Below are 19,448 nucleotides of genomic sequence, written 5' to 3'. Positions count from 1 at the left end.
AAACGCTCGGACGCGAGGGCCAGAATTTGAAACAAATGTTGAACTGTTTGGTAAAAGAGAGAAAGAATTCAAAAATACGTTGCCAACAAGGACAAACCACATAAATGTAGCCTACAACTGCACACACACAATGCAACCTTCCGTTCTTTTCAATAAAATAGGTGAGCCATTTGTGGAAAAATTTTGCTATCCGTGACTCGGGACCGTCTGTGCGCGTCCCGAGTGATAAAGAGGACAGCCTTTTAATCCTTGGACCAGAGATGGCCAACACAGTAGGCGCTTAACCCAGTTTTAGCCTGTATGATGAAGCGAGTTGGAGTGTACTTCTGCACGACTAGCTGGAGACGGATGCTAGTCCTTGATTTGCTATTTTTAACGCTGAACGCGAAAGCCGCGGGAAATAGTAACCTGTCAACGGTAGGTCCTCTTTCTTTTGTGAGGGAACGGTAGGCACCCGAAGTACGCGCCTGATCACAGTAATACATCAAAGGAAAACGGTATCACGTCTGTGATAAAGAGGTGCTTGTCGTCGAGGAGATACAGTTGACTCTGTCATAATTGATCACCCTTGGGACAGAAAATATAGTGACCTAAGGGAGATGGTCGCTTAAGAAAGATTCTACGTACAGCGTTTGACCGAAAACTGATTCAAATAGAAATTCGTTATGATAGTCTAGTAGGTGAATAGAGATGATCGCTAATGAAGGTGGTCGCTCAGAGAGAGACCACTGTGTTCAAACTTTTTGCAGTTAATGTGGCCGTTGATCCAGGTTTTCTCACAACAAACCAGAGACGATAATATGTCTTTTATTTTCCTATTGTCCTATAAATGATAGCAGGGATATTACAAACACCTTGAATCACGATCAGAGAACTCTCTTTCATCGTTACCATAAAAAGTAATTTCTAACATATGATTTGGCCATTGCGAACTAGTTCTGTGAAGGCCCCGGTATGGGCCTATGGGGGGGGGGGGGGGGTCGAGGGGTACTCCCCGTAACGGGCTATGCGGGAAGGATCCACCGGAATAGGGGTACCTTTTTCAGGATGAAGGTATATAAAGGGGTTAGGATTTCATCAGCCGAAGTACCTAGGGAAGCTGTCATTTACGTATTTAAAAGGGACTTTCAACGGCTCCAGTATCAAACAGACCCAACGAAAACAAGCTATATGAAAGGGTTACTTTTCCTGTCAAATTGGCATATAAAAGGGTAAGGGTTTGGACCTCGGGACGGACCTTCCCCGTATAAAACGTTCTTGGTTACGCAACCCACCCCCAACCCACCCCCACGTATTAAAAGCCCAGACAAACCCTGTAATTTCAATGTGCAGCATTACGCGCATCATTGAAAATGCAGCGACTTTCCACGCTGGAAAAACTTCCGAAAACCTAATATTTTATGAAAGCATTACAAGATTAATATCAAAAGATTATTAAATATTAATGATGAAAAGATTAATAATAAAGATTAATAAAAATTAACAATGTTTATATGCACTAAAAGCTACCTGCAACCGATGTAATACTTTTCGAGCCTGAAACTGAACTATCCGGGAGTTTTAAGAAATTCCTCTACAGAGCGGAGGACACAGTGCAATTTACATTAATAATGCCTCCAATGTTGCACGCTGTGAGCGGGCGTTTTGCCATGACTAATCGCCAACGCCTAAACATAAAAACAAATTTATTGCAATAAATAGAAATGAATAGCAACCATCCATTAGTCAGCAATCAAATAAAGCTCTGTTTTCATTGAGCGCTCTGGTAAATAGGCTCGATTTCCGCCGTTCGCTCGGGTTCGGGTTTCCTCCCCGAGAAGTCTTTTCTGGGGTAAGCGTAAGCTCAATCCCGAACAGCGGCTGGTAATCGAGCCTATCTGGTAAACATTCCGACTGGTTTACCGGTTAATAACTTTTACATATGTGATGTATTTCTAAAATAGTTTCAAGTCAATTTGGTGATAGAGGAGATTTATCATCCCTTCCTGTTTCAATAAACTTAAATCCCCGTAAAGTGTGCCACATCGAAACCGGTTTATCGTGTTTTGACATCACAGCATCCCAGTGTGCTTCCTCGAGCCCAGTCGACTCCGCGCTAAAGCTGACCTCCCCTACAGTCGCACTCTTTCCAACCACGTTGTAATGGTTCACAGAGATTTTCAGGGTACAGCCGGACAGCTTTTCCTCAGAGACCCGAAATAACAAAGCTTCGTTGAAAATGGTAACCGCTTCTCCGACTTCTTGTAAACCTGTTTTCCTTTTATGTAGCTTTTGACCCTCGTGGAGGAGTGTTGCTTTTGTGTACAACTTTTCTGTTAAAAGAAAACAAAAATTGCAACCTTCCTTAAAAACATTTTCACGTAAATTTAGTAGCTCCTCCTTGTTCAGTTAAGTCAGAAGGTACCTCTGATCCAGTCTGGGAATTCCACTGCTACGTACTTAACTCTTTGGGTGATCAGTGGTTATATATCTCGCTGTTATTCCCTAGCCATAGCTAAGAGACACACGTCAAAGCACACAGTTTTTGGAAATGCCAACTCGCGCGCAGAAGTATGTTTAAACGCTACGCGCCTCGTTGGCTATAAACATCTCAAATCCAACAAGCGCGAGTGGAATAATTGTTTTATTAAAAACAATCAAGAAATATTGCTAGATCTTGTTGATTGCACTTTGCAAGAACAACCAGAAGACAATTTAATGATCGCTTTTTCTCGGGCATGGTACAATGGCTCATATGCCATGGACACTAAGCCAATCAAATCCCTGGAATTGCATTATACAATTATCCAGTTTTTAATAACAGCCATTATCACCTATTTTCACGAAAACTCCAAAATGATTAAAAAACACCGAAAACCTGCAATGAGCATGCGTAGATCATCCGCAATAGTGGATTTTACTGGTTTACATGCATGGGGGAGCTGGGATGGCGCAGTGGTGAGAGCACCTTCCTCCCACCAATGTGGCTCAAGTTCGATTACCAAACTCGGCGTTAAATGTGGGTTGAGTTTGTTGTTGGTTCTCGTCCTTGCTCTGAGAGGTTTTTCTCTGGGTACTTCGGTTTCCAAATTCCAATTCGATCAGGAGAGTGTCTCCATACTGTAAAGCGTTTTTGATCATCTCGTCATGGAATTATCCGTTATACAAATTAACAATGTGACAGAATCACCCAATACTGAGCTGCCACAATGATGGCAACTAAACTAACAACAGCAACGACAATGAAGACAGCAAACCTGAGAGGAATGCCGCAAATTGACGGACCAAACACTATTGCTTGAAGATATTAATATCCTAACATTAATTCAGCCTAGTTCAATGACAAAACAAGTGAAGGGAATTGTAACTAACCAACACAACTCAGTAGGCCCTCAGTCAAATTCATTCCCTTCATGATGGCCACGGTGAGGGTCTGATCCTTAGTGACATAACAGAGAGATAGCAGCAATTCACCACATTCCGCATTCGCAAAACTCTGCAACGCACCGACGAGGGAGGTGTCCTGGGGAAAAAAATACAACAGTTTTTCCGAAATTGATCGAGGTAAAGCTTCTTTAGTCCAATACTGATTAAATCGTCTTTGTTACAAAAGAGGTGCTGTTCTCTTTTCACTCCATCCATCTAAGTTACTAAAATATTGCCAGTCGAAAGAAATTTTGTACCACGGTTGGTTTGATTTTCTGTCTTGTTGAGATTGACTGATCACAAGATTCTACGATTCACGGTGACCAAAGACAACAACAAAATTTCTGTCGGTTTCAATTTACTGCAGAGAAATTAATGAATTTTAATGTTCCCAAACCGAAGACGAACCCTTTCATGTGTGCATTCGACACCTACTCAGGAAAAACAAAGAAACTTTCAAGGTTTTTTTCTTTTCTTTTTCAGAAACATCTTACTTCCACAACAAATGTAGCCGCGTGCGCGCAAACAGGGAAACGTTTTGGAAACAATTGCAAGACTATTTCTTATCACTTTTGTCTTCGTGTGTTTTGCCGACAGCAAGTTCAGTTGCTGAACGTTTTAATTGGATCTTTCCGTGTTTTGTGTTAGACCAGATGTGACACTTGAACCTCACTTTTAGTTTCAAAAACAAACATGTAAAGTGCTTTATTGATAATGGAGTGCACTTAGCTACGTCAAGTCTGTTTCCAGGCAATCCACTCACATAACAGGAAACAGTTATCCAAATTAAGTACGGTGCCTCCTCAGGATACATGTGTGTCTGGATAGCAACAGACAAGTTATAAGTTTAAGAAAACAGTTTTGATTTTCAAAAGCATGTTTCGATAGCTCTTCTGTCATCTTCAGTTTTAATAGTAAAGTGCAAAGTCGGTTGAATTTATGTAACTACATTAGAAATCAGTTAAAATGTTAATATTCTCTTTTTGGTCGCACATTGTCACGTATTCTTTAATTATTCTGTTACAGTTTTTTTGTTATTAGCATTTCCATATACTTATTATAAATTCAACTTTGTACTTAACGATTTTTTAAAAAGCTGAATTTGACAGAAGAACTGTCGAAACATGTCTGAACATCAAAACAGTTGTCGTTTTTCTTAAACTTAATACAGAGGAATTTTTGCATGGTTTTTGATTATGCGCGAAAGCAGATCTTAGCAAGGGCTACTGAAATGGATAAAGAAAATTGGGTTAATCACGAATTTTTCAGAGATAACTAAACAGCTGTAATTCTAAAAGGCTTTAAAGTACATGACAGTGTATGGAATCCTTTTTCAAATTGAAGTTTAATTCGTTAGGAAATGCGTGGTTACTCCCAATATTCATTTTGGATTTCAACAGCGTTTGCTAACATCTTCAATTACCCGCAGAGTCGCGCAAAAATGCTTTTGAATTAGTAGGAACCATCGCGAAGAAACTAGAGGATCTTGGACCATCCCGAAATGCGCAGAACGTATGTGCGGTAGAAAAAGGAGGCACCACTCTTATACAAAGCTTTACGATAGTAAATCGAAAACTGCTTTTATACTTTGATAATAAAGCAAAACTAGTACTAGATAGTATCGTTCACAATGTCCAATAAATTTTTCTCCCGCCTTTTACTGTTTCACGAGGCGTTGCATGACGAGCTGGTAACGTAACAACAAAGCAAGCGAAGAACGCTTCATGTAACACTCACCGAGTCGGACGATTCATCCAAGTAACACCACACATTAGTCGCACCAGAGAAGTCGCAATAGATGAGTGGTACCAGGCACTCACCCAACACGTGACCATGTGACAAGCTATCGTAGAAGTAGATTATCAACAGAAGGCTGTGTGAATACGCATCTTCCCCTACTTGAATATTAAAAACAAAATTCTCATTGTACGGAGGGCTCATGGATCGCCGATGAATCGCGGTTTGTTTCCGATGGTCACGATAAGGAAGTACGCTAACGGTCACGCAAGTATCAATACTTCCAGAAACGTCACGCGGTGGAAAGTCTTTACCGCTGACTAGGGTGACTGAGAGGTTCCTGTTCTTATCGTTGTATTTGACTTTAACGTTAAGTTGTCCAAGATTTTTGTCTCTGCCTATCCTCGTCGCTCTTTCTTGACGGTGGTACAAGTCAGGATTGAGTTCGCCTATTGCGGATTGTTCTTTAAAGTATAAAGACATCATCCTGAAAAGAAAATGGGTTAATCCACGGATCCACATTTTCACACTATTATTAGGAATCATGACCACACTATGTGTTTCTCTACGGCTTACCACAGAATACTGCATTGATTCACTGTATCAGTCATCACTTAACTGCTGTCTTTGGTTTTGCATGTTGAATCACGCACTCCGTCGTCTTACAGCAGATTAGTTTCGGATGTATCAGAGAACAAGCTGTGTAAGCTATGATACTCTCTAATAGTGGTTTTACAGAGATCTCTCACGCCGAAACAAGGTAAATATGGGTAGAAAAATGGAAAATGAAAAAGAAATCGAGTTGACAGCATCGTTACTTACATAAAATCATCTTTACCAGCTCTACATATTTCTATTTTATGACATACACCTGACTGAACCGAGCAAATGACTCATGATGACAGAGAATGATACCTCCTGATACCTCTCTGAATGACTGCAACCTTGAAATAGCCCTTTGCACGTTCACTTTGCAAGAGAATCATGGAGCGAGGTTTGGGGAACTAACTGCGGTCCTTCTCTTCAAACCCGCCTTTGTCGACTGATTTTGAGCAAAGAAGAGCATTTAAAGGAGACTACCTGTGCCCCGGACCTGTGCCTAGACTAAAATGCCTCGGCCCAGTCCTGGTCACTCGTCTTGGCTAATTTAAACCGGGGCTGTACTGTGGCCGGGGACTTCAGCGTAGCCTGTTCCAGGCTCCTAGAGAGACACGCGAAGGAGAGGGCGAGGGGACGAAAACCAGCCCCTCTCGTTTTCGTCCCCTAGCCCTCTCCTTCGTTTTCGTCCCCTCACCCTCTCCTTCGCGCTTCTCTCTAGGAGCCTGGAACAGGCTAACTTCAGCGAAACAAACCAGCTACCGCCCCAGTCTTTGCGCGGACAACGAGACAAGAGATTAGAGATTAATTTATAATGTCTAACTTACGATAGGCGTTTCTCATCATTCGTCCTTCCCGGCCTGCCTTGAGAGAGATCTGGCACAGGCTGTTGTGTCACACAACTCCGTGACGAAGGAATGGAGAATTCCGGTGATACCACAACTCCCTCCCTCGTTTTAGATGACCTGGAGCTACTGCGCCTCACGCTCGCGCTCCTCTTGGTTTCTCTTTTAGACTTCCTTCTCTTGGAGCCTCTCTTCAAACGCTCTTTCCAAACTTTGCGGCATAACTTCCGCAGATATTTGCAAAGGGCGCCCAGAACGAGTACACTTGACGTCACCAGTAGAAAGACAACGCCTCCAGTTACACTCAACAAGGGACTAGGCTCATGATTGGCGATTGGAATTCTGGGCATTTTTATCAGTCAAGCAAATATAGTAGAAATGTCACACAACACGAAAAGAGCGTGACTCTTGACGTCGACATGTTTTATTAAGTAACAGGACCACTACTGGCAAGATTCACTATGGACAAAAAGAAAAACAGAAAAAGCATTTTGCTACCAATGCTAAAGACAAAAATTAAAGTATGATTACTATAGAGTACAGAAGTCTAGCTGAGGGTATACTAAGATTTCCTTGTGATCAGTGGACTGAATGTTGTTGTTTCAGTAGTAGCAGTAGTAGTTGTTGTTGTTGTTGTTGTTGTTGTTGTTGTTTTTATTCTACGCTGTTGCTGTTGTTGTTGTCGCCATTTTCATTCTGTCACAGTCTTGGCTACTGTTACGTTTTGTTTTGAGTCAAGCTGATTGTTACTATAAGGTCACACCTGAAAGGACGCTGCGTGGCCCTTGTACGTTTCACTAGATCCTTTCGAAAACATTCTCCAGATAATAATTTTTCCCCGGGAAAGTCACAGAACTAGATTACAAAGGACGAAATAAAATTGGAAAAGGAAAAATTGTCTCCCATTAAGTGCCAACCACCCATTCATGCTGTATTTACGTAGCTTTGATTCGGTACACAAGTCGTTCAAGTTAGCCATGAAAATATCATGAAGACAAAAGCTAGACAGCGTAGTTCAAGTACCTTGGTAGCTTAAAATATTGCGCTTTCAAAAAAAGCTGATTCTCGTTTTCGTTTTTTGCATTTTTTGAAAATTGTCTGGTATATTATATTTTGAGACGTCGCTGTCGTACAAAATTCAACTCAGGAATATTTCAATATTGTAGTAAGGACAAAATAAAACATGAAAACACTCAACATGTGTCTATCAGAATCAAGTTCGAATATTTCACCTTCAGACTTAAACCCCTTAAAGAAACAAATTATAATCAACACTAAAAAGCAAAAGGAAAAAACGATGGCTCATTAGAAGGGCAAAGTACAAACTTAACGAAGAAGCAAAAACGCAATGTTCCATTGCATAAAACGGGCGTTCTCGTGACTCCTGTAAATGTTCACGCCTATGTGACTTACCACAAGAGAATCTGTGAGCGGACGTCGAAAGGGATAGGTGCACAACAACGGCTGATATGACTAGAGTGAGGGGGAAACACACTTTTTTGGCCCATGATTGTATAATATTTGTTTTTCTTGATATGTGGCACAAGTTACGCAGAAAATTTGCGTATAAAACATATATGTCAAGTTAGTCGCTTTCATGGCAACAAGTCGGATAATCTGGATTGTCAGTTGAAACTTTATCTTGGGCAAATACTGGGTCGCTGAACAAGCTTCCCTGACTGTAGAGCATTATGCTAAAACATATCTAAATAAACATTCTGTCGTTGTAAGGGAAGTGCTAGCTGTACGAGTACCGCACGCTGGAAATTTTGCGAAGGAGATATCATGCGAGGTTGCTGCGTGCGTAAGAGCAAGTCTGCGAGGATACAGTGCTTGTGCCGTTTTTATTTGGAACAGTCTTTGCACGTGATCTGGCATAATTAACCATTTGGCAATATTTAACAGCTTGGTTGCCAGGAGACCACTAATTTCCGAAGACTGCATTGATCCATGCACTAAATACCCGTCTCTTGACCTCTCTTGTTGTTCAGGATGTAATTTACTTGAAATAAAAATTCCTTGAATACTGTAACGTACCTTTGACTGTCTCCGGACTATCTAAGATGATCTGCCTTTAAGATTTACACAGGAGCAACGCTAATCTCTTGTTTTCTTCAAGTTAGTGCATTTTCCAGGATCATTGAATATTTCCGACTGAAAGATTTCTCTACTCGGGGCTGGTCAGATATATTGAGTTTATTTGCCAGACACTGTCTTAAAGTTGGTTTTTTTCATTACGCTTTACCCAAAAATATTAGAAAAAAAGTGAAGAAAAGAAAGAAATACTTAAAAGAGTCGAAGTGTTTACTCCAGTACGATTTAAAACAAGCACAAGCTCAGATCAAGCATGACGAAGCAGTGTTTTGATATCAGTCAAGGGTCGGAGTCCACGATTGTTATGACTGTTGAATCTGACCAGTTTCTTTAATCACTGCTGGTGTACAAAGATTTGAATCAAATACACAGATTAGTTGCATTCCGAAAGCTGGGCGTTGGTAGGATCAGGATTCATTTTATTTATTTAATGTCGAGGAGTTAAGTACACGCCTCGTAACGAGCACTATTTCTACGACTTCTTATCATGATCATGATTGTTACGTGTACAATAATCTAAAATCACGTGAAGGGGCCTCTTCTTGAACCCTTCAATTCCAGCTGGTTTCAATAACTTAAATGATAAGCATGTTGCCTAGTCGCTTGAGCTATTTTTTTTAAACGTATTGAGACAAAACGAAGTTGTAGTGGTGTTATACAACCCATACCAGCCGTTTAACTTTAATAACAAGCCATTTAAGCCACAACATCAACGTGTGTATCCTCTTGAGGGTTTTTCCTGCATTTCTTATGGTTCCATTTGCGAGAGTTTGTTTGAACATCAAAGTTAGTTTTGGTGATCATTTCCTTAATTCTCACAACATGTTCGTTTCATCAAGCAGTGATAATGCAAGGAGAACTGAGCTTCTAGTCACTACTGTGGCTTTAAGGGTCAGCATAGCTTAATTCTTCAGACAGCTGTTGGAACTAAGAAAGTGCTGTATTTCCGACTTCCTTGTATGTTATCATGGTACTTTTAAGGCCAATTTCAAAGACTTAGCCTGATACGTGATTGGGGAGCAAAGCACAAAACAATAATTGCGTTCCCAGTTGTAATTGAAGACGGGTTTTTAAGTAACGTTATGAAAGGTACTTGACTTCTTTACTAATATTGTGGACACCCTGTGGAAGATGTATCCATCAAAATTTCTAAATATCCCTCATGGGAGTACTGCATGATCCCGGGGCATGACTTACTGCATAACTCCAATCCAGAGATGGAACCAGTTCATTCGACAAAAATACCGGCTCAATCATAGGATTAGGCCGTTTTTTATCAGATTAGCTCTGATCCAACAAGATGAAAATCTTTCACGTGTATTATTCAAATGCACGATCTTTTCCGTCCAAAATGTACTTTCGTCGAAAATTACGTTACGCTCTGCAGGAAATGAAGTATTCTGGAAGCGATTTTGTTGCTTTTCCTGCGTAGCAGATTCTCATAGAATAAGTTAAAAAATGCGATTTTTCGCTAATGGTGGGTCGCTTGATAAAAGTTTCCCCAGGGAAATTAAAGATAAAACAGAATTACAATAGAACTTTTCTTTTTTAAAGCCGGATTTGGTGAAAATCTGATATGAGGCTTTCGGATTTAAAATATGCGTAATCACCCTGTGACGTCACAGGATTAACATAATACGTGCAACCGAACACATTGTGTTGTGGCGTCCATGTCTATTTTAAGACCTGTATTAGTCACAGCGCATCCACAACAAACTAAAGGTCTGAGTTAGGCCCTTGACTTAGTGCCAACATCATCAAAGGTCACTTGATATTGGAGCCGAGAATTAGTTAATTTCACTGGAACGTTGATTTTAGCACGATCTGCGTTTATAGGCCATTCGGATCGAGCGCAGGTTTTAATTTCGTTCGCTTGAGGCTGAGTGGCGGCTAATCCGTACGACTTTCTTCTCTCGCTCTGCGCTGTAACTCACTTATGGAGAATTACGCTGGTAAAGGCCACAACGATCCACTGGATCTGCTTCTTGTAGCGAACAAGCGAAAGCCCAATTTTACAGAAGGGGAGAGTTTGTACTTAATCTCACAGTTTGAGCGGAACGCGAAAGTACTCACTTCAAAACTGAACGATGCTTCCACCAACAAACAAAAGGTTGAAGTGTGGAAACGCATATGCAGCGATTACAACAGTAAGAATCCGATTGTTTTAAGAACCGCTAATGATCTGAAGAGAAAGTGGAAAAACATGGTTCGCGCGGCCAAGAAGGAACTCTTGGAATCGATGACGCCTTCGGAGAACGGGGAACAGTCAGTTTCACAGAGAAAACTTTCTCCTGTCAGTCAAAGAATCGTAGAAATTTTACGGATTACTACAACAAATTGCGGCACTATTTTGACATCTCCAGGGCTGGAAAATTCATTCGATGGTAGTTTTGCGGAAGCCGATCAGGGGGAGCACGCTTTCGAAGCCGAGGAAGATGACAGCATGAATGAATTTCACCGTCGGGAGGAAAATGGAGTGCAACACGTTGTTCATGTGGTGGTAGGACAGGATGTCAAACCGTCGGTGTTGGCTTCGCCTGTTAACACGGAGCAAATAGAAGATTCACAGCAAAATCACAACGGAGATTCACAATATTCTGTGAATACTGAAACCGCTTCCAACGCAGAGGTTCAGGCTACAACTGGCCAAGAAGCCGACGTTCCGCCAGGTAACAACACAGTTCCTGGCAAGTCCGCCGTTCCCGTGAGTGTTGTTTCGGTGTCTTCCATCCCTGAAGTCAGGCATTTGCCGAGTACAAGCAGCACAAGTCGCACAAGCAACCCAGTAAGACATCATCGTGTCCTGGTACCGCAACAAAAACGAATGCTACCCTCTTCGATCTCGCACGTGATTAAAAAGAGGAAGCTGTCTGAATTCGGTTATGATGAGTCTCTCTCGCACGTGCGAGAGGAAATAGAGAAATTAAAGAAGGACAAACTTATTCTAGAGAAGGAGAAGTTAGCTTTGGAGAAAGAGAAACTGATAATGGAGAAAGAAAAACTTGCTCTTGAAATACGTTTCCTGCATGAGCAAATGGACTGACAAGAAGGGTGATTCCCTGGGCTTCCTTTGCTTGACAGAATGAGAATTGATTCCGTGGCCTTCAGACCGGCAGAACTGACACGGAAGGGAAAAAATGAAAACAAACGGTATGGCGTTGTTGTTGTTCTGCAGATTCAAAACTGATTTAACCGAAGAAATAAGTGCTTTGTCAACGATTCACTGAAATGACACACGGAGACTGTAGTATATTGAACGCTGATTTATTCAAGATCTTTGAATTAATTTTCGAGGCGTTATTTGTTCCGTGGAACAATATCGTGAGGCTGAACTGACTGATTATTAGACCTAAACCGATTTCTTTTGCTGTACGTTCCGACATTTTCTAGTTCCTCGACTCCTTCGATTATTTATATCGAAGAAAGGTTGTTTTTCAAGCAATTGGTTTTTTTCCGAAATTTAATTGTCATTTCTTGTTCCGGTACTGAGAACTCCACTTGTCTAGCTTGATTGTTCTTTAGTTGGTAACTAAGATTTGCGTTACTCAACTGAGCCGGCGATCGCCACAGGCAATCGATTATTTTGTTTGATTTCAGGTACTTCTGGTAGTCTGTCTTTTGTTACCACTAGCAACTCTCTTAAGAGTCTGGATAAATTCGATTTATAACTGAAATCTGAGAAAAGGCAAAGTTTTGAACTCCCAGCTGCATAGAAACTAGTTCTTCAACCAACAGCTGACATGCGTTGCGAAATTTGGCCATTCGCAGAAACTTTCAGCTGAGATCACAAATTTGGGCCGCAATTTGCACCTGAGAAGCCTTAGTGAATACTGAACTACATCAACTGAAATTATGACATATGAACAGGCCGTAAAATTATGTTCATAACTTTTACCTAGGAATTCGAGGAACTATCTGCTTGAGCTAGCTGAGAAGTAAAGCATGGGCTGCAGTTTTACCAGAGACACTTGAAAAATTGTCAGTTGAAATCCTGATGTTTGGCCACAACTTGACTTATTCCTGAGAAATTTGGATTGAGCCGAGCGAGATTGTGTCGTAATTTTCTCCATAGCTTGTACCTGAGAAACGTAAAAGAAATCGTACCGAATTTTTGCCATGGCGACAGTTCGATCTATCAGAAAACCTGACCACTTCGTTGTTATGGATTTGTTTGAGCAATTTTGCCAATACTGTTAAACCAAAGAAATGTAAACAAATGTTAGCTAAGATCCTGTAATTTTGTAAATAAATTTCACTTTTCAATAGCGGATAAGCTATCAGCTGAAATCGTGTAATTTTGTCGGAATGTCAGTCATAGCTTTTCGACATATACAGCTGACTAAACGACCCTAGTTGAAACTTCCAGGTGAGCAACGATCAAGAGATTCCCACTAACCCATTAAACGGTGATCCAGCCCCGGCCACTAGTGATAGCTGTGAAAGCTGAAATAGCTGTGATTTTATAAAGTTTTGCTAAATCTGTCACTTTAACTGATAGTTTCCGAGGAAAATGTAATAAAGTAATAATAATATTTAAACCAGGAAACTGTAACATCGAAGTGATTTTCAGAAAGGTCCTGGGAAAAAACCCGAGAGATAATTAAGAAATAAAGAATTAAAAGAACAGAAAACAATGGAGATAAAGCTAACAAGAAACAGTAAAAAAATGATCTTAAAATTGATTTTAAAATGCGTGTTTAGAAATGCAACATCATGGTTATGATCTGATAAAACCAGGCTTCTTTTTTGACTCTTAACAAGTATGAAATCTGACTAAATCTAACTGAGATTGTGAAGTGTTGGTTGGTTTAAGATTGCTCGTGGCTGCAGAGAATTGAGTGGCTGTATTCAGTCCCTCCAGGGGTATGGGAGCCGTAATCCTGCCTAATAATTAGAAGAATCTGTTTGATTTAACGCTATATTTGGTCGGTTAAAAACTGTAACCATAGCTTGCCTGTCAGAGCTGAATGAAGCCTTAATACTCAGTCTAACACCCAAGAATATCAGGGTATAAATTTAACACACTCGTTCCAAAAAATTCTCACTTGAACAAAACTCAGGTAAACAAAAAGGTCTCAATAGACAAGTACTACTGCTGCTTAGCCATGCTGTCTTTTGACAGGCACACTAAACTGATGAACAACGTCATCTTTCACAGAATCGAAAACTTTAGAACCATTTTAAACTGGAACTACAAAAACGTTCTGCCTAGTGGCGAGTTGCTGTTTCGTTTTCCAATGGTCACACTTGATGATATCTATTACACACTAATAAAAACACTTTGTGATGGATAATAAGCACCAAATACTGTTTAACAGCTTTTATACTCCAAAGTTTGGAAATCTTTACACAACTCAAGTTTGAGGGGATATTTAACAAAGGCCCAGGTTTATTCTTGTGCAAATCAGAACTTAATTAAATCATTTAATATAATTCAAAACAGAGTGCTTCCTAACAAGGAACAAGCTCTTACTCTCTCGGACTTTGCCCACCAAATAGAAATTAAATACCAACTAGAAGAATTCCGAAATTTTTACACATTATAAAGAAGCTTTTATAATCATTAAGATGTTGTTAATTAAATTTAGCCAGTAATATAATCAGGCCGTTTGTTGTACGTGTTGTAAGATGCAATTCGTCTGATTCCCTCTCTCCTAATACCTTGTTGTAATTATGCCCTTTCTGTAACTTATATCAGTGTGATTGAATAAATAAAAAAATTTATAAAATAGTAGTAATAATAATAATAATAATAATAATAATAATAATAATAATAATAATGATAATGATGATGATGATGATGATGATGATGATGATGATGATGATAATGATGATAATGTAATGATGATGCCTGATGATGGCAATGATAATGAGAATGATAACGATAATGATAATGATCATGATAACAACAATAATCATGAAGATGATGATCTTTATGCATCAGCTGGTACACTAATAAGGAAGACATTTTTTTTCCGTTCAGCCCCCGAGGAAGGTCCGCGTTAAAATATTGGGCAAATTTGTTATTTATATCAGTTCAGTTATTTAAGCTATTTTGTTTATTTTTCGCCACCTCCGCCGTTAGGATCAGTCTGCCGTCTATATTTTACACTAATAACGACTGGTATTAACCCATGTGTAGCTAAATGGCTATAAAACGGGACTCTGATGCTATATACAAAAAAAAAAACAACAACAACAACGAACAAACACGAACGAACAACTGAGATAGGAGTCAGGTCTAAATATAGCCCTTAAGGTGGGAGAGAAAGAACGGGATCTCGCCAGAACTGGCTCACTGATATTGCAGTTGTCTCGCATGCTAGAAAGCCTGATGGCGGCTGCTGTGATTATTTCGTATTTTCAAGAAGCAAGCCATTGAAAACTGATGAGAGCATATTATAACCCGGTTCAGCTGAGATGTGCCGCTTTTAATTATACCAAACAGGATTGCTGGTTCAATCTAAACGATGTCGAACCGTTTTAGAATCATCATAATACAAGGTTGCAAAGTGCCGTTCTTTTGCTGATATTCGCTTGTTCAGTACACAAACGTTATGTGTTATTTACTATTCTTTAAATCAAAGGTCATATTGATCAGATTGATTTTAAACCGTTTTATCCAAAATAAACAGAATTTTACACACCAAGATGTCTCTTTTTTGCTTCAGAAACGGTTGCAGTTGTTCCACTGTAGGTTTTGTCGGCTATTAGCTAACTGTGAGCTTCACCGTGATACCAATACACCAATGAATGCTTAAAAAGAAATTGTTTTGATGTATTAGGCCCAGTTCAGACGCCGAACTTTTCATGAGCCGAACTTAATTCAAATTAAGGTCGGCCCAAATCACGAAAATCCCGCCTTTTGATTCAGACGCCGAACTTAATTAGCCGAACTTAATTTACTTGAAGCAAAACCAATCGAAATGTTAGCGTTTTTTTTTTTTTTTTTTAATTTTTTTTAATTTGAAATACGTTATAATAATTTATGCATTAGGTTCGGCTCATGAAAAGTTCGACGTCTGAATCAAAGCCGTTCCAAAGCCGAAATTCCCGGCTGAGCCAGGCGGGAAGAACGGCTGAGCCGTTCCAAATTGAAACAGCCGTTCTCAACTGATTCAGACGCCGAACTTTTCATGTACTTAATTCGATGTATTAAGTTCGGCTCATGAAAAGTTCGGCGTCTGAACCGGGCCTTAGAGTGCAGTTACCCGTAGCGTGCCATCGTCTTCGCAATGCGTGCATGCAGTCAAACTGTTTACCACTGCATATAAAAGCCTTGGTGACATTTTGTTTCAGTGATATCAAAACGCCGTGTAACCAAAATTCTCGCCTGTGCTTGCATTTTATCGGGGTGTGCCTGTTCCTAATATAACGAACCGCTACAAACCCAAATGGCGGCGGTTGACTGATGAGCTATTCTACTGAGGACGCGTGCAAACAATCGTCATAACCGAAAGAAGTCTATGGAGCGTTTAATTTGGTTAAGTCAGAACCTTAGGTCGCCCAGTGAAGCGTTTAAATACTCAACGGAAACCTTTCATTTGAAAAACGTCATTGTTTGGCAATCCAAACCGAAATGCTGGCCAAATTAAATTTTGCACAAAGTTGTCCGTTCTGTATTTAATATGTCAGGTGAATTATAAAGAACAAACTATAAACATTTAACTGCAACAATTTAACTCGGTTGCTCGCCATACTAACCGGCGTCTTTTAACAAATTTTAATGTGCAGCTGAATTAGCAGCGCATTTTTTTTCGTTTTGAAGCAGTTTAGAAGCGGTACAGAGCAAAATTCCATGCAGGTTAAAATTAAGAATTTTTAAATACCTTCTCAATACTCTAAGTCATTGACACTAGGCTGTCATATCTGTTCCAAGTGGATTGAGGTTCTCTTAAAGTGTCCTTTCCAAAAAATTCCACGAGTTCCAAGTTCTTCAGGCTCTCTTTGTTGACAAGTTTTCGTCCACCGCCTATTGATAAGTTCAATGTCGGTACTGACCGCGGCGGATGAATTTTTTAAATGCATACATGAATTGTAATTTTTTGGCAGACAAGTACTTCAGGGTCACGCTTGATCAATCAACTGACAGAAATTTCTTTTATTTGCAGTTATTTAGATTTTTAGCCGAAAACTTCAAACAAATGATCACACAAACAGACTTAATTTAATGCAGCAAAAAATGAACAATAGATCTGACCTTATGGACTATGAAATTCTCGATGCATACCAGGTTAAAAATCAGCAACCGGTACAAGTAGATCAATATCTGGGAACAGAAAAATTTTTTGAAGCTAAAGTTTACATGGAACAGTTCGTTGGGGTTTTTGTCAATTCAATATGTCAGTGAAGAGATAGAAAGTTCAAGTGGAAAATTCAGTAAAGAATTAAACATTCTCTTGTTACCTGGGTTCCAAATAATACAAAAAAGCTTCCAAAGTTTGCATCCTAATTTGATCCATCTATGCTTACGGTACTGAGTTTGGACCGGTTAAACTATGTGAGCTTAAGAAATGCTATTCTAAGAAAGCTTACTTGCATTTCTGTTATTTCATACCAATAAAAAAATTACTTAGTTTGGATAACAATTTTCATTAAGTATGCGTCGGTATAAATGTCTCAAGGAAAACAGTCTTGTTTTGACCTGGCCGATTGGTGATTACAAAATATTTTACCTTCAATACTGTGAACATTTTTCTCAGTCATCTTCGACACTCCATGCAAACCAGGGTGTATGAAGTGAAACCTGAGGGCGCAACTGATTTATTTCATTGTGTGCTGCATTGTAAAGGCATTGTTTGTTTTAAATGGTTGAAAAGGAACATAATGGTCAAGTTACGTAACCCCGTTGGGTTTTAACATCATCACGGGCATAGAGAACAAAGTGGACGAATCTTCAACTTCATACTCCCAAATGCCGATATGATAAACTGTAAATTAAGCTTGAAAAAAATAACAAACTATGACGGGAAGGATCCAACAAAATCGAATGAGCTCGATTGTGAAGAAATGAAAATACAAATTGATGCAAATTGCAAAGGGTTTACCGTTATATTTTAATTTTTCCTTGAGTGGAAACTGGTTGCCGATAGTATCATGAATTGGCCGACAACAATACATGATTGCTTCACATTTAATCTGAAGTATGATTAGAGTAAGCGTATAGAAGGTACCTCTTTGACTTCACTGTTACCCAGTCAAACCATGAAAACGTGAAGTGATGGTTGGGTGACTATATGGAGGGTCAGGGTCAGGTTAGGGTTACGTATGTGGGTGACTATATCGTACCCTACCATGAATTAGCTTTCCTGTAAGTCACTAAGGACGCTTTCCATTTGTCACTAAGAACTGGCGGGCCAGACCGGTCAATTCGTAAAGGGAATACGAATTTATAGCGCGTACTATTTTCGGAGTGATTATTTTTCAAGATTTTGCAGTACCATCCCCTCAAAATGACGTATTCGATTTACAGACTTACCGGCCAGAGCGCAGGGCCTGTTCTGGCAAATGGAAAACACTCTTAGACAAAGTTGCTTGCAAGGGTAACATCAGGCATTACGCATACGCAAGAACGACTTACATACAAGACTACACAGCCGCACAAATTACCATTGCGCGAAAAAATGAATTTGGCACGAGATACAGTAAAAACCCGCTAGTAAGAACCTGTATTTTTCTAAGTTAGCCTCAACCGGTTCTTATATAAATGGTGTATAATTATAACAGAATTGTAGGCTATATAGGTTCTTAAATAGGTTCTTGTTTTCTTGATAACAAAATAGTATAGTGGCTAGAAGAATCTAGTGGTACTGTCTAATGTGTATGGTAGTTCCATAATGTGTGCACTATAAATCATGTCCTCTTTATAATCAGTCAAACAAAGTGATGTTTTATGAAATCAGGTTGGCCTTTTCCTATGCCTGAGAGCTTATTTTATTTTTACTTATAACTTCTAAGTGTCAAACATATCAATTTTAAAGAATAAAAACCTGATATTTTAGATTTAAGGTTTAACAGGTTCCTTATTTAAAGGGTGTCTAAATAAGAAATTTTAGCCTAACAGGTTCTTACTTGCAGGTTTTTACTGTATTTGTCACATTTATATCCAGATTTACCCGGGACAAAATTTTAATGCGACATTTGTCCTGAGGGCAAATAGGATGACGTATTTGCTCCCGTGGACAAAAATGTGACAAATATGGTATAAATGGGGACAAATGTGATATTTGTCTGGTTTGAATTCCAACATGTGCAAACACAGATAAAATATGTTGAACGGCGTGAAATTTCAGTGTTACACGACAAATGTGAGGCAAATGTCACCTTAAAATCCATCCTGTGGTATACTTGATTATTTTGTAGCTTTCTACTGTACACATAAGTACTAAGAATTAGGGCCAGAGGTGCAAAGTTCAAGACATTTTGTGGTACATGGAATAAAAAAACGTACTTAGTTAGATGATCCAGATTCTTTAGACCTTTGTTGCATCAGATGTCAGTAACATTGTTATCATAGGTAACATTGTTATCACAGCCGCCAAAATGGCGGCAAATGAGAAAATTGAACTGAATGAAAAACTGATACCAGCACTGGAAAGAACACCTTTACTTCAGTAACCTTGCAAAGTTTCAGCATATTAGGTGTTATTTCAACTTAGAAAATGAAAGATGAAATTTGACAAATTTACAGACGTTTGCATGACTGGGGGTAAACGTCATACCCCCAGCCATACAAACGTCGGTAAATTTTTCATTTTTCGACTTACATTT

General features: G+C 39.5%; 2 protein-coding genes across 3 annotated transcripts; one reads left to right on the top strand and one right to left on the bottom strand.

The window, feature by feature from the left end:
- Positions 1 to 791: 791 nt before the first annotated feature.
- Positions 792 to 19,215, bottom strand: LOC146467711 (synaptotagmin-7-like). 2 transcript variants are annotated; one of them, XM_085125163.1, is made up of 5 exons: positions 16,508 to 19,215; positions 6,567 to 7,043; positions 5,143 to 5,629; positions 3,352 to 3,502; positions 792 to 2,312 (listed from the first exon to the last, which is right to left on the bottom strand). In XM_085125163.1, the coding sequence occupies exons 2-5, from the start codon at positions 6,932 to 6,934 to the stop codon at positions 1,951 to 1,953; spliced, it is 1,368 nt and encodes a 455-aa protein (XP_084981289.1). In that variant the 5' UTR covers positions 6,935 to 7,043; positions 16,508 to 19,215; the 3' UTR covers positions 792 to 1,950. The 2 variants fall into 2 exon arrangements, with proteins under 2 accessions (XP_084981289.1, XP_084981290.1); XM_085125164.1 differs by lacking the exon at positions 16,508 to 19,215 and adding an exon at positions 7,998 to 8,138.
- On the top strand, positions 10,340 to 12,105 carry LOC146467712 (uncharacterized). Its single transcript, XM_085125165.1, has one exon. The coding sequence runs from the start codon at positions 10,615 to 10,617 to the stop codon at positions 11,719 to 11,721; it is 1,107 nt and encodes a 368-aa protein (XP_084981291.1). The 5' UTR covers positions 10,340 to 10,614; the 3' UTR covers positions 11,722 to 12,105.
- Positions 19,216 to 19,448: the final 233 nt, after the last annotated feature.

Source organism: Pavona decussata, unplaced genomic scaffold (assembly GCF_977016875.1).
Source record: "Pavona decussata unplaced genomic scaffold, jaPavDecu1.1 SCAFFOLD_134, whole genome shotgun sequence".
NCBI lineage: Eukaryota > Metazoa > Cnidaria > Anthozoa > Scleractinia > Agariciidae > Pavona > Pavona decussata.
Note: the sequence above shows the minus strand (reverse complement) of the source record. Positions and strands in the feature narration are given on the sequence as shown.